Genomic DNA, 14,246 nt, shown 5'->3' with positions numbered 1-14,246 from the left:
CTGAAATTCCCCTATGAGAATGTCGTGGTGGCAATCAAAGGGGACTTGGCAGGAAAATCTAAAATCTCTTCCTTGGCCCCACTCTTAGAAATCCAACCGAAGCCAATAGTCTACCCTCTATCCAGCTTCTTCTTCAATTTAGTCTAGTTTATTGAGGCAGAACTGGGTAAAGAGATTTTCCCAATGGATTTTGACCCCCCACAATAACCCACTGGCAACTAACATGATGAGAGCCATGTGTTATTTTCCAAGGATGGGATTCGGCCGAGACTAGCAGGGTATGGCCTCCTTCACAGAACTTCCGGTTGCTGAACCTCCCTTCAATCTTGGATTCAAATTGACAGATGAAGACCAAGAGGACTTGGAGGATGCTAGACAGGTGGCAAGAAAAAGAGGTGAATGTAGGGACATTCCAATCCATCCATAATTCGAAACCCTCAATGGTTACTTTGTTAAAGTAAGGGAATCTGAACCTTACTACTTCTTTCAAGAACTTTGGTATTGCCCTCTAACCAAGAAACTAATCCCTAGTTTTGAACTTCTCTTAGATATTAGGCTCTCAGTAGAAGACCGTGAGCCTCTTTTCAAGCTCTAAATAGACTGGGAGGACAATATGGAGGCCTCTCTCTTTGACCTGTCCATGATCACCAATCAAGTGGATACAGACCCCACAAGCCTCATCGAACCTATCCAAGCACCCCTTTAGAACTGGAACCTGGAGGAGCGTGTAGAGCAGTCCACCTTCTTTTTACCTTAACCTGAGCCTGAGTCTCAAGTAGAACCTAAGTTAGAGTCTTGTTCAGAGTGCAGTTCAATGTCTCCCGAGTCCTCTAAGTCTTCTTTGTCTTTCCTTTCTGAGTTAGGGGACCTTTTTATTAAACTCAATGTTAGATGCTGACCATGGCACTTTTATCACTAATGAAATGTTTCAATTTTCTTGTTACCCTCTCTCTACCGTGAATGAGATTGCTGGCAAAACAGAAAATGAAAAAGAAAAAGAAAAAGAGAAAAAGTAACAAAAGAAAAAATAAACATTGGCACAGAAAATGAACCAAAATATACATTTGTTGTGCATGAATGTGATTGTAAACAGGAGTTGACAAAGCTCATCAAGCAGTATTCAAATTGCTTTGCGTCGATAGCTAATGACATGACCGGTATAGACCTCGACATTGTCGTGCATAAGATCCCCACATATGATCACATCAAGCCAATAAAGCAGAAACTCCAAAGCTAAAAATTAAAGATTTTCCTCAAAATTAAAGAAGAAACAAGCAAGCTATTAGAGAACAACTTTCTTGAAGCCATTGATCACCCGATATGGCTAGCCACATAGTGTCGGTTCTCAAGAAAGATGGTAAGATCAGAATTCACGTCGACTAGCGGGACTTGAATAAGGCATGTCCCAAAGATGACTTCCTTTTGCCCCACATTAACTTGCTTGTCGATAGAATGGCGGGATCTAATGTGATTTCAACCATAGACTTATACGCGAGGTATAATTAGATACCAGTCAATCCACCAGGTAAGCTAAAGACCTCATTTATCATCAAATGGGGTACCTTTTATTACAGAATGATGCCATTTGGCATAAAGAATGTTGGTGCCACTTATCAGAGGATGGCTACCATAATCTTTCATGACCTGATGTATAAGAACATAGAAGTCTACATTGATGACATGGTTCTCCATACCAGGGATAGGCCGAGCCACTTAATTGCCCTCGAACAATTCTTTTCCAGACTCTGTCAGTACAATTTGAAACTTAACCCTACTAAATGTCTCTTTGGAGCTCCGTCTAATATCTTCCTAGGCTTCATGGTCTCTAAAAGAGGGATAGAGATCGATCCAAAAATTCTAAAGCCATCCTAGAGATACAACCTCCTAAAACAGAAAAGGAGATTTGGGGGTTCTTAGGCTACCTCCCGTACATTAGCCGATTTGTCTCACAGTTAGCGGACACCTGTGGACCAATCTTTGAGAAATTGAGAAAGGATGCCCCAAAGACTTGGGATGACAGATGCTAGAAAGCCTTTAAATAGATCAAAGCATATTTACTCAACCCTCCAGTTCTATAGCTTCTGAGGCTTAGAAAGCCACTTCTCCTTTATTTATCGATAACCGACAAAGCCATAGGGGCTATGTTAGCACAAGAGGTGCCAAACTCTCACAAGGAGAATGTCATTTACTACTTGAGTAATAGTATGCTGGCGACAGAATTGAAGTACAATAAGATCGAATAGCTATGCCTGACTTTAGCATGGGTATGCACCAAGCTCTAGCATTACCTCTGCTCTTATACCACTCACGTCATCGCTGACTAGAGCCTCTTGAAATTCCTTATGGAGAGGCCGATTCTAGACAGTAAGATGGCTAAATGGCCAACTATCTTTGTAGCATTTGATCTAAAGTTTATTGCAAAAAAGACAATCAAAGGCAGTGTGATAGTAGATCACCTAGCTGCCTCCCCCGGTCATGCCAAAGTAGCAAACATCAGGTTTCTAGATGAAGACATGCTACCGATTCAAATAGACCAATGGAAGATGTATTTTGATGGGACTGTTAATTATCAGGGTTGCGGCGCTGGTGTGGTTATTGTAACTCCAGACGTGGGAGTGACTACCCTTCAGTATTAAATTGGCATTTCAAGTCACTAATAATGAAACGAAATATGAAGCATGTATCGTAGGGTTAGAAGCAGTATTGAGTATTCAGATCAAGCGCTTAACAGTCTATGAGGACTCCATTCTGATATTCTTCCAAGCACTGAAGAAATGGAAGATCAAGGAGCAACATTTGTTTCCATACCTTTGATGCCTAGATCAATTGGCTTAGCAGTTTGAAGAATTGTCATTCCATTATTTACCTCGAGCTAAGAATCACTTTGCCGACGCACTGGCCACTCTTGCCTCCATGGTTGATGTCAACCTTGACATGGACATCCAGCCGTTGAATATTTAGATTCATCAACAGCTAGCCTATTGCTACAACCTCCAGCTCGCCAACGGCAAGCCTTGGTTATGCGATATTCAAGTTTGGTTAGAAAAGGATGAATATCCCAAGGGTGCTTCTAAGTCTGACAAGAGGACTCTCGGGAACTATCGAAAGGTTATCTTTGAAAGGATGGTATCTTATATAAACGAACATGGAATCAGGCACATCTCAAGTGCATAACCAAAGAAGAAGCTCAGCAGGTAATGGAGTGGGTACATGGCAGAGAAGAAGGCCCCCACATGAATGGAATGACTCTAGCCCATAAGATCACTAATCAGGGTTATATTGGCTCACCATGCAGTCAGACTATGCCAAGTTTGTTCAGATATGTCATAAGTGTCAGATTTATGCCAAGCTCCAGAAATTGTCCCCAATAGCACTTCACCTCGTCGCTACGCCTTGGCCCTTCATAACTTGGGGAATTAACGTGATTGGCACCCCTAATTCCTCCAATCAGCACGAGTACATCTTGGTGGCCATTGACTACTTCACCAAGTGGGCAAAAGCTGCCTCTTACCATGTCTTGAATTCCATAAAGTTAGCTCAATTCATCCAAACAAACATCATATGCAGATACGGAGTTCCTTTTGAAATCATATCAGATAATGGTCTCACATCCAGAAGGAGGTCTCCATGCTGATGACAAAATATAAGATTTAACACCACCGATCCTCACCCTACAGGCCCCAAACCAATGGAGTGGTTGAAGCAGCGAATAAGTCCATTAAGAACATCCTCCAGAATGATTCACAATCACAGGAATTGGCATGAGCATTTGCCCTTCACCTTATGGGGTTACAGAACCTCCATCAGAATGCCAACTAGGGCGACACCCTATTCACTAGTATATGGGATGAAAGCAGTCCTCCCTATTGAAGTTCAGATCAGATCAGTCAGGGTCATGAGAGAAAGCCAGTTGCCCGAAGCAGAGTGGGCCCAGAATTACCACAACTAGTTGAATGCTATCGGTGAAAGGAGACTCGAAGCTCTTAATCAGATTCAGAGAAACCAGCAGAGAATAGCCAGACACTTCAATAGAAGAATCTGGGATTGGAAACTCGAAACCAGCAGAGAATAGCCAGACACTTCAATAGAAGAATCTGGGATTGGAAACTCGAAGAAGGCTATCTTGTACTCAAGGAAATCAGAGCTCTTGTACAAGACCCTCAGGGTAAATTCAGGCTAAATTGAGCAGGCCCCTACATACTGAAAAAGATTCTCTCTAGAGGCGATGTCATCTTGTCACACATAGATGGCAACGAATTCACTAATCCATGCAATTTTTCTACTACAATATTCTCCATTTTTAAGAATTGGTATATTGGCTTAATACAATGACATGGATGATGTTGAATTGGTTTAGGAGACAACTTAGTTGTTAATTATTGGTTTTGGCAAAAACATTTAATGCATTAATGATGAGCCATTAGCATTAATTTTTTTTATAGCATTAATAATGATGACTTTACTTCCTCCAAGACTCATCCACTTTCCCACCAATTCATCCTTCCAAAACCACCCAAGGCTATAAGTGTCCAGGATCATTATGAGACATTTAGCACTACCCTAATGCATTTTATGGTTCATTCAATTCACCACCTCTTGATATAAGCTATCATAAATTGATAGATTAAGTGTCATTAATTATGCCACTCAAGAGAGAGCGATCTGTTGGATCAACATTCGCATTGATAGAAACAAATATGTTTGGAAATTCATATGAATCACTTCCCATTTACCAAAATATCAAACAAACACAAGAATTCAATAATTATATTCATTTCGTCCTAAAAAGATAGTCCACTTCCTATTTTCACACAGATTAAGAAGGTAGCAATCATTATGGTTAAAAGACAACTTTATTCATATGACCTTCCTATTATACTCATTGTAAATAATACACGTGCAATTATTATATTGGAATAATAAGTAAGAATTAATGAAGATTATTAAAAATAAGATAAAATTTAATAAGAGTATAATAGACAATTTAAGGATTAGCTATAATGCAAAAAAAAAAAAAAAAAAAAAAAAAAAAAAAAGTAGACTATATTTTGAGATAAAATAAAAAGTAAAAATAAACTATCTTTTTTGGACCAAGAGAGTACATCATAGGATTTTTCTCTTCCTCCAATACCATTTATTATTAATTCAAGCATAAGCTCTTCTAAATCTCAATTAACACACACATAAGCCCTACAACAATAACGGAGAGAGGGTTTTAAGTTACATATTTTCAATTATACTTAAAAATATATAGAAAATTTCGATTAAACTGTGTTAAAATTGATCGCCTATCTTAATTGGCTCAATGATGAGTGAAGTTTTCTGAATGTTGATACAAACTACCATCGTCACTGTTGACAATAATAAATTAAGATTATGATTAACTACAATAAGAAAATAACATATTAATAAATTTTAAAAAATTACATTTAAAAAACCATACCGAACCATATATTTAAATGTTTCACATCTTAATTTTAATTTCAGATAAATTTGAATCATTAAAATTTTTTTTTTTGGAAAAAAAAAGATAATTAAAAAACTATATGTAAATATTAAAATTGAAAAATAAAACGTTATAAGAAAATAAAAAGAACTAAAATATTTATATGATATAAAAATATATTAAATATTGAAATTCGATTTCATTTTAAACTCACAATTGGGGGATGTGGATTGGATTAGCTTAAGGCCTTAAGCTAATTATTAAACTGAACCAAATAAAACTAACTAGGCAAATCAGAAGCCGAATTATATATATATATATATATATATATAGATTGTAATAGATAAAAAACATATTTAATGAAACAAAAATGATAATTATCAAATTATACTTTAAATTTTCACACAACAATAATTATTTATCAGCCGAGTAAGGTAAAACAAATTTCTATCAAATAGATTTAGTTATTTATTGTAGATTAGCAATGTTATTGTAAATTTTTTGTACGGCTTTAACTTTCAAAACATGGTATTATGCCTTTTAGATTTATTAGGATTGCTTAGATGAAACCGATTAAACAAATAAATTTTGATTACCGATAAATTTTTATATTTGAAAAACCCAACGATTTAATTGAAAACTCAAGTTGAATGCTCACCTCTACCGACAATATATACATTTACAATTCATTAATAAATTAAATATTTTAATTTTTTTTGAAAAATAGAAGTCTAATTTTTTTTTTTTTTTGACAATAATAGAAGCCTAATTTTAAACAATATAAAATAACTATTCTCAATTTCAAAGAATACATATTGAAAATTCAAGACACTAAATTATATCGAACTTTTTATTTTTTAATTTTTCTGTATCTAATATTTATATCGAACTTTTTTATTTCTTTTCTTCCTTCTGTCTGTCTTTTGTTTTCTTTAGTACTTAGAAGCCCAAGCGAACTCAAATCAAAATCAACAACAGTGATTCTGAATATAATTTACTTGAAACAAACGATTGAAATTTCGCTACTTTCTTAGTCGTTGAGAAATCTGAATGGCATCGAGTGGCGAAATGGTAATAATCTTTACAGACACAAGCATGGATACTCATATTGCCATGGCTGTCTCTCCAGATATCACCGCCGCTGCTTTCAAGAGTAATAACTTCTTTCTCTCTGTTATGATTTTCGAGTGCTTATTTTGATAATGACAACAAGGGTTCTTCTTGGTATTCTTTATTTTTGCCGTCAATTACTTATTTTTGCCTTTTTCTTGTTAAATAATTTGAAGGTGTATAGGTTTCTATGATTCTTTGGAATTTTAGATTTTGCCAAATTGGATGCTTCCTTTTTCTTTGTGCAAAGGATAATGTTTTAAGTATGGCTGCTTTGAGGTGTGCATCTCAAAATCCTACAATGTATTTTGTTGAGTTTGCTTATCACATTATAAGACAATTTCTTGCTTTATTTTGCCTTTATTTGTTTGGATGTAAAGAATTTTCAAACCTTACATTCTGTGTTTTTCTTTTTCTTTCTCAGTTGTTTGCAATAATGTTCAATTTGCCTCTTAAACTTAATTGTGAAGTACAATTTACCCAAAGTTGAGTTTTCTGGGTCAATTAGCAAGAACTTTCAACCAGAAGAGCAATTGAGCCTATTTTTTAAACTAAAATAAGTGCATTGACCATGTCACTGAGTAAGTATGAGTAATATACTTAAGCTGAGAGAACACATTGTCACTGGCTTTTCTTTGTATTTGTCTCTCGCAAGTGTTGACCAGCCAAAATGGAAATGGTTGAAAGTTTGTGTTAAAATCAATCCTAAAGCTCAATAGTCAATAAATTGTACATCGTGAAAAGTTCAGGGGGCAAATTGAGTTTTATTTTATCAATTTTTAGTTAATTATGAGTTGAATATGCTGCTATTCATATTGGGTACCATTTTATTTATATATTCATTTAATTTCCCTCTTTTTCTTACTTTCTCTAGTTATTGATAAGTGATTCATATCCTAGTTATCATGTAGGAGAAGTTGAGAGAAAACACTTCAGTATTTTTCCAAGACTAGGAAAAATTGAAGCACAGGGGTTAATGGTACTATTTAATATAATATTTTTCTTACATTCAGTTGTGATCCTATTGCAGATGTTCATTCATTTTACCTTCTCTTTTACTAGGTAAGGCGAAACCGTTGCTTTTACCACCTTACAGAGTCTCTGCCTATAAAGTATGCTTTCCAGGGTCTTAAAGGAACATGGTTTCTTCATGTGGAAGTTCAACCTTCATATGATTCGGAAAAGCGAGGTTTAACCCACTTTCTTGCTGCAAAAAATCACAACTATGTTTCTGATGGTAGCAAAATTGATGATTCTTTTGTTAATGAAATTGAAAGGAATACGCACAATGGTAATTCTTCAGAGTTGAATTCTGTGAGCAGATGTTGCATTCCTCGAAGTTGTAATGTTACTTCCATAGCCATTGAGAGTCAACTAGAGAAACCATTGAAAGGGAAAAGGGATGATAATTGCTTAAACATCCAAACTTATTCCTCCTTCATATCACCTTCAAGGACATCGTCTTGTCTATCGCCGACTGAAAGTTCAGGAAATAAGCTTAAAAGAAGTGCTGCAGTTGGGAGACGCATTCTGACTGCTGCAAATAATATCAGACTTTCAGGGAAGAAGAGAAGTCCTGCTATCTCTTTCTACAGATTCAGAGTTGCAGCTAGTGTTCCGTCTGTTTCAAGAATTTCAGCATTTGAGATCAGTGATACTGATGACTGAGGCCTTAAGAATCTCTGCATGCATGACCTTGAGTACAATACAACTAATGTCATTGGCTTTGTAAGTAAAATTTGTATCTTTATCTCTGATCACGGAAAATGAATAGATTGGGAGTTCTGATACTCCAAGAGGACATGAAAATCGGAGAAAAAATCTATGCTCATTAAGTAGTTTGTAGTTTGTACCACTAATGGTGAATTGTTGTATAATGTATGTATTTTAATTGGGAGATTTGTCGACTTAAATTTGATGAAGCTGACATATAGGATTGATTCCAGGATTTGTCAGGTGGGTTAATATACCTGATCTTTATCTCAATGATAATATTTATAATGTTTGGTTATCTTATATTTTGTAAGATTGGGCAGCAGGAGCCAGAAAGGAATATTGCAATTCCAGGGAGAGTGAACAACTGTTTGAATTATTAAGAAATAAAATAAAAAGATGCAAGTAAAGTATAATGCTGCTCAATCACGGCTAGTTATATAAACTGCATACTTCTTTGTTTTTTTTTTTTTGGCCAAAAAAAGTAGGAATTTTAAACTAAAAGCTAATGATAATGATAATATTCATCTTCAGGCTTGTAACTCAAAATTCTCTGAATGCCTCTTTGGCTACACATGTGCATGCACTCTCCCACCATATTTCAGAGGAAATTCAATAAAAGACCAGCCCATAAAAAATAATGGACACTGACACTTCTAAAAGTCGAGGGGGCAAACCTCTCGCAAAACCTCTCTTCCAGGACCTAGCCACCCAAATGAAAAAAAGAAGCAGACTTTGGAGTGTAGAACCAACAGAAAAGGAATGTACAGAACGAAAATAAACACAGATATCTTTCAGACGGTTAGTCAAAGCTTGTCGTGCGGCTCCATCTCCCTTGCAAGTAATCCTCCAGTGAGATGCCTTGTTCGGTGCTGCTTGTCGAAAGAGAATCATCCTCTAAATCAAGCAATGCAATGTTAAGGTGGGATTGGATATTAGTAGGAAATACTTCCCCATCCGCAGCATCAACTTCTGATGTGCTAACTTCTTGTCTTGCCCAATTTTTTACTTCATTGTCACCCTGGAGGAGCTTCAAAACCTGCAGGCAACAAAAACATCCGGAGACAAGCAAGTCAATCTAAACAGAAAGTGAAAATATCAAAACAACAAAGATCAGAAATATAAAAACTACAATTAAAAACTGTCAGTAAGAGTTTACTCACAAGGCTGATTTGTGGCCTAAGTCTCGGCGACCGTCTAATGCAGAGGGTTGCAGCCAAAACCATTCTCTCAATTTGATCATGATCATACTCATTTCCAATATGTGGATCGAGTAGCTGAAAAACTTTATCACCTTCTAGAATTGGCTTTGCCTGTATGCCAAAATCAATTCCCACAATGAAATACACATTAAGATGTAAAGAATGTAATGGCCTTTTAGTGAAGGTGAAGAGAAGTCCAGAATCTAGATTCGAGATCTCACTATATGAAATCCAACTCTAAAACCATCATACAACTTGAAAGAAAATAATATGACTACAAATAAGCCGAGCTGCTTGTGAGCTACAAGCTCGGCTCAATTAAAGCTTGCTTGAGCGCATTTTTTCTAGCTTATTTAATAAATGAGTCAAGCTTGAGCTAAGCAAAAGCTCGACTTGTCTATGCTGGTTAATAGCTCATTTATAGGCTCACGAGCTAACTTGTAAAAAATTTAATTTTGTGTGTGTGTGTGTGTGTGTGTGTGTGTGTGTGTGTAAACCATTCTCCTGCAATCTGCTCAGCAAGACAGACCAGATTTCATCAATGAGAAGAGATGGAAGTAGAAAAGCTTACCCACATAACAAGACTCTCCTGACCCTTTAATTGTTCACCATTAATTGGCATTCTACCAGAAAGAAGCTCAAGAAGCACAACACCAAATGCAAAAACATCAACTTTTTCACTCACTTTTCCATGCATGAAATACTCTGGAGCCAAGTAACTGGCAGATAAGAAGGGAAAAAAAAACTAAGAACTATATCGAAATTCTGAAGTAATGAAGAAAATAGTTAGACAGCTATAAAAAAGAAGAAAATTACTCACCCGAATGTTCCTGCAACATCAGTGCAAGTTAAATGGGATGAAGATGTCAAAATCCAACTAGCTAGTCCAAAATCCGATAGCTGAAGAGTCAAAAGGTAATATGATGACATCAGAAGCCATCAGTGATGAAAGAAAGCCTTAAACAAATGCACACAAGCCTTCAAAAAATTTGCACCTGTGGTTCAAAATCATCCGACAAAAGTATGTTTGAAGATTTTACATCCCTGTGGATAACAGGCTGATCACAAAGATTATGTAGGTAGTCAAGTGCCTCGGCTACACCAACAGCCACCTTATATCTCTCTTGCCAACCAAAAGCATTGTCATCCTTCTTATTACCTTCATAAGAAAGAAGCAATTAGAAATTAAGAATCTCTTAAATAGTAGAATGTACAATTTTCATCAAATCCCAGGAAAAAATAACCATATACCATGAAGATTCTCTTCTACACTTCCTCTTGATAAAAAATCGTAAACCAAGAGTAAATTGTCATTCTCAAAACAGAAACCAAAGAGGGAGATAATGTTTTTGTGACGCAAAGTAGTAATGATCTCGATTTCCGCAACAAACTCTTTTAACACTTGTTCAGATGGCTTCAAAATTTTCACTGCCAATTCCTTACCATCAGGAAGGCAACCTTTGTAAACATGACTGCTACCACCCTTGCCTACCATATTTTCTGAAAAAAAAAAAAAATATAAATATATATCTATATATATATATATATATATATATATATATATATAATTCAACACTAAATAAGGAAAATAAACAAGATGTGCCCAGGTGAAAATTAGTGATCAAGAAAACAAACCAGGCATGAAATTAGATGTGGCCAAACAAAGTTCCTCATAGCTGAATAATCTACATGATGATGAGTATTTCTCGTGTAGATCTTTCAACTCTTCAGGAAGGGCATTTGAACCATGACAGGGTGAGATGGGAGACCAAGCCACCTTAGGCCCCATCATAGGCACAATTGCTCCACAATCTCCTTCCAAATTGGAACAGTGATCTTCTTTCATGTATGACATGTTCTGTTTCTTATCAGGATACACTACTGATGAAGAATTTGAGCTTGGCAATTTCAATACCCTTTTAACTGCAGATTTCTTTTTTACATTAGTTTTCTCTCTGTGTCTTCGCTTGGGTAGAAATATCCGGCGAAGAATTGACCAACCCTTTTTACAGTCTGGTGGTCTTTCAACCACAGCAGAACTGAAATTTGACACAGCCTCACTTGTTTGGACTGGTACCAAAGCCAATGAATTATCAACATCACCATCCTCATGTGTTTCGTCGAGCAAATCAGTTCCAGAATTATCAGGGAATGCTAACTGTAAAGGACTATCTTCAGAAATTTTGTTCTGGGATTCATGTGTACAATTGTGACTCTTTTGGTTCAATTTATCTGCCACCATAAATTTGTTGCATCAGTTATCACTTAGGATATAACTGCTCAACGATCCCAAATCAAGAAACCAATAATCAGTCTATTTTATTCAAACAACATGTTCAAGCACAAAACAACAAAATTAAGCATCAAACTGTGATAATGAAAATCTAAAATCTAGAAGAACAAAGAATTGAACCTCGTAGATGATGAACAGTTGCTTCTCTTTGGAATATGATTTTGCCATTACTAACAGCAAAAACAGAAAGACTCTTTGACAAATTTCTGGCACAATACTTTGCCACTGAGGTTGATGAATGGATTTTGTGATGGGCCTTAGAAGTCCCCACAATAACCTTAGCTGCAGAACTTGATTTTGCTTCTCTTACCAGAATTTTCTTGGCAGATGACCCTCTGCACACTTGTATCTTCAAATCTACCTGTAATGACAAATCACCAAGTCTTAGAAACAATGGAATCAAAATCAATTGAACCATGAATTTTTTTTTTAAAAGTAAAACTAGAATCGTGAAATTGGTGAAAACCCCCACCATTTTCCCAGAAATGAATCAATAAATAAATAAAAACCTGCTTCAAGTTGCAGAAACCTTCATACACTGCCAACAGGGAATCAAATGCCTTCACCAGAGAAAGAAGTGATGCTGTGCCTCCTGCAAATTCCAACACCGAAGAAGAAATCACTTTCATAAAATTTTTCATAATATACATACGTAAAAGGAAACAGAAAGAGAAAGAGGGCAGTAATGGCGTTACTGTTACCAACCAGCGATAGAATCAAGAACGTGAAGAGCAATGACAAGGTCACCTGGCTTTGCAACTTGCATTAGTGCCCATGTCAGCAATTCTCTACTCTCTGCATCGAACTTCATCCCCACCACGACCACTTCTCCTTCTGCACCGTCGCATCCCCCCACCCCAGCCGCACCACCCACGGTCCGTTCTGTGATAAGTTTCATCTCTCCCTTTCTCTCTCTAGAACAATGCGAGAGAGATGCCTTGGTTCATTGGTTGGGTCTCTCTCTCTCTCTCTTTGAGTATGTGCTTTTTGTGCATAATAATATCGAATCATGCTATTGCTTGGAGATCGTACACTTACGTCATTTCGCTTTTAACTGTTCTTGGGAGCTGTTATGGTGTTTCTCGCTCCATCAAATTGTTCGCTTGTCAACCGCACGATTAGCGTAATGCTTTCATGATTTTCTGACTTTGACTCCGGCATTATTTGTCTATAGATAGATGCCTCGTTTTGGACATAACGAGGATTTCAGGACAAGAGCCGATGGGGTACAAAGAGGCATGACAAATTAAAAGACTATCTTTCTTACTAACTTTTATCCATACTGCTTCCTTGTCTCTAAAAGCGATAGTTATATATATATATATATATATTTTTTTTTTTACATAGATTAAAAAATAAATTGATTATTATAATTAAAGGATAATTTTTTATTTATATAATTTTTTTATTATGCACATCTAAAATAATGTAGAGTAATTATTATATTAAAATATTAAATAAAAATTAATAAGGGTTATTGAAAATCAGATAAAATTTAATAAGAGTATAATAAATAATTTAATGATTAACTATAATGCTCTTTCAAAAATAACTATAATGCAAAAAATGAAAGTGCACTATAATTTGAAACAAACCAAAAAGGAAAACTGGACTATTTTTTTGAGATGGGAGTATTATTTATTTCACGACTCTTAAGAAAACTATTAAATTTATCTAAATTACAATAAATTATCAAATAAATTAACTATATTGTTCTTAATTTAATACTGATTGTCTAAGAAAATCATTAAATTGAAGTAATAATTATTTGTCATATACAAAGTATTAAAAATTAGTGCAACTTACTGCAAGATTTAATTAATTTTTTAATTTTTCTTTTTTACTGAGTCAATAAGTTTACTAATTTTTGTGAAGACTTGTTCTTAGCACTATCAATTTGTTTCTATTATTTTGGTGAGTATAGTTCATAGTGGAGAGTTTTGTGGAAGATTAGTTAAAGCCTTCTGCTATAAATAATTCATGTAATCAGCAGTTTATAATCATCTCCAAAAAGCTTTTAATATTACAAATTTCTTTCTTCCATTTTTTCTTTGCTGTAAAACTTTTCTTTGTTTTATGGTATCAGAGTCCTGGTTCGGAGTGGGTGTGAACTGCGCAGATGTGAGAAAATCTCGGTGTGACGTTGTAACAACAGGACCAAGACCAGAAGAAGATCTGCAAGTGGTGCCTTGTGTCGAAAGTCTTCCCGACAAGAGGAGGTCGGGCGGTGTGTCCCGCAAAGTTATAGCGGCGGTACAAGATGGTGGGCAGATTATCCCTGGAGGGGAGGTCACGATTTGTGTGGTCCTTGGTTGGAGGGGAGGTTTGTTGGGATATCCTCCCAAGTCCCACATCGGATAAAGAGGAGAAGTGGAACCAAAATATAATGGTTCAAACCCAACCCATTAGTATGAGGCCTTTTGAGAGGTGCCCAAAAACAAATCCGTGAGGGCTTGGCCCAAAGCGGACAATATCATACTAA

At 35.9% G+C, this 14,246-nt stretch overlaps 2 protein-coding genes across 4 annotated transcripts; one reads left to right on the top strand and one right to left on the bottom strand.

Annotated features, from left to right (window-relative positions):
* Positions 1–6,339: 6,339 nt before the first annotated feature.
* Positions 6,340–8,567, top strand: LOC149497665 (uncharacterized). 2 transcript variants are annotated; one of them, XM_089719375.1, is made up of 4 exons: positions 6,355–6,599; positions 6,733–6,835; positions 7,457–7,535; positions 7,619–8,567. In XM_089719375.1, exons 2-4 carry the CDS (start codon positions 6,747–6,749, stop codon positions 8,222–8,224), a joined length of 774 nt encoding a protein of 257 aa, XP_089575501.1. In that variant the 5' UTR covers positions 6,355–6,599; positions 6,733–6,746; the 3' UTR covers positions 8,225–8,567. The 2 variants fall into 2 exon arrangements, with proteins under 2 accessions (XP_089575500.1, XP_089575501.1); XM_089719374.1 differs by lacking the exon at positions 6,733–6,835 and having other exon boundaries at positions 6,340–6,599; positions 7,468–7,535.
* A 193-nt stretch (positions 8,568–8,760) lies between these two features.
* LOC105650281 (kinase with adenine nucleotide alpha hydrolases-like domain-containing protein) lies at positions 8,761–12,760 on the bottom strand. 2 transcript variants are annotated; one of them, XM_089719373.1, is made up of 10 exons: positions 12,512–12,760; positions 12,274–12,356; positions 11,885–12,125; positions 11,107–11,703; positions 10,723–10,971; positions 10,467–10,630; positions 10,292–10,371; positions 10,043–10,190; positions 9,433–9,582; positions 8,761–9,308 (listed from the first exon to the last, which is right to left on the bottom strand). In XM_089719373.1, exons 1-10 carry the CDS (start codon positions 12,660–12,662, stop codon positions 9,072–9,074), a joined length of 2,100 nt encoding a protein of 699 aa, XP_089575499.1. In that variant the 5' UTR covers positions 12,663–12,760; the 3' UTR covers positions 8,761–9,071. The 2 variants fall into 2 exon arrangements, with proteins under 2 accessions (XP_089575499.1, XP_089575498.1); XM_089719372.1 differs by having other exon boundaries at positions 12,470–12,759.
* Positions 12,761–14,246: the final 1,486 nt, after the last annotated feature.

The sequence above is a fragment of the Jatropha curcas genome, chromosome 3, assembly GCF_041381405.1.
Source record: "Jatropha curcas cultivar XTBG-Jc1 chromosome 3, XTBG_Jcur_1.0, whole genome shotgun sequence".
Taxonomy (NCBI): domain Eukaryota; kingdom Viridiplantae; phylum Streptophyta; class Magnoliopsida; order Malpighiales; family Euphorbiaceae; genus Jatropha; species Jatropha curcas.
This window is presented reverse-complemented; position numbering and strand designations above follow the sequence as displayed.

Coding starts and splice junctions, on each gene's coding strand:
- LOC105650281 (XM_089719372.1), bottom strand. CDS start 12,662: ATGAAACTTATCACAGAACGGACCGTGGGTGGTGCGGCTGGGGTGGGG. Junction 10,972..11,106: donor CACATCTAATTTCATGCCTG/GTTTGTTTTCTT, acceptor TTTTTTTTTCAG/AAAATATGGTAGGCAAGGGT. Junction 9,583..10,042: donor AGGAGAGTCTTGTTATGTGG/GTAAGCTTTTCT, acceptor TTTGGCATACAG/GCAAAGCCAATTCTAGAAGG.
- LOC149497665 (XM_089719374.1), top strand. CDS start 6,497: ATGGCATCGAGTGGCGAAATGGTAATAATCTTTACAGACACAAGCATG. Junction 6,600..7,467: donor CACCGCCGCTGCTTTCAAGA/GTAATAACTTCT, acceptor GTTATCATGTAG/GAGAAGTTGAGAGAAAACAC. Junction 7,536..7,618: donor TTGAAGCACAGGGGTTAATG/GTACTATTTAAT, acceptor CTCTTTTACTAG/GTAAGGCGAAACCGTTGCTT.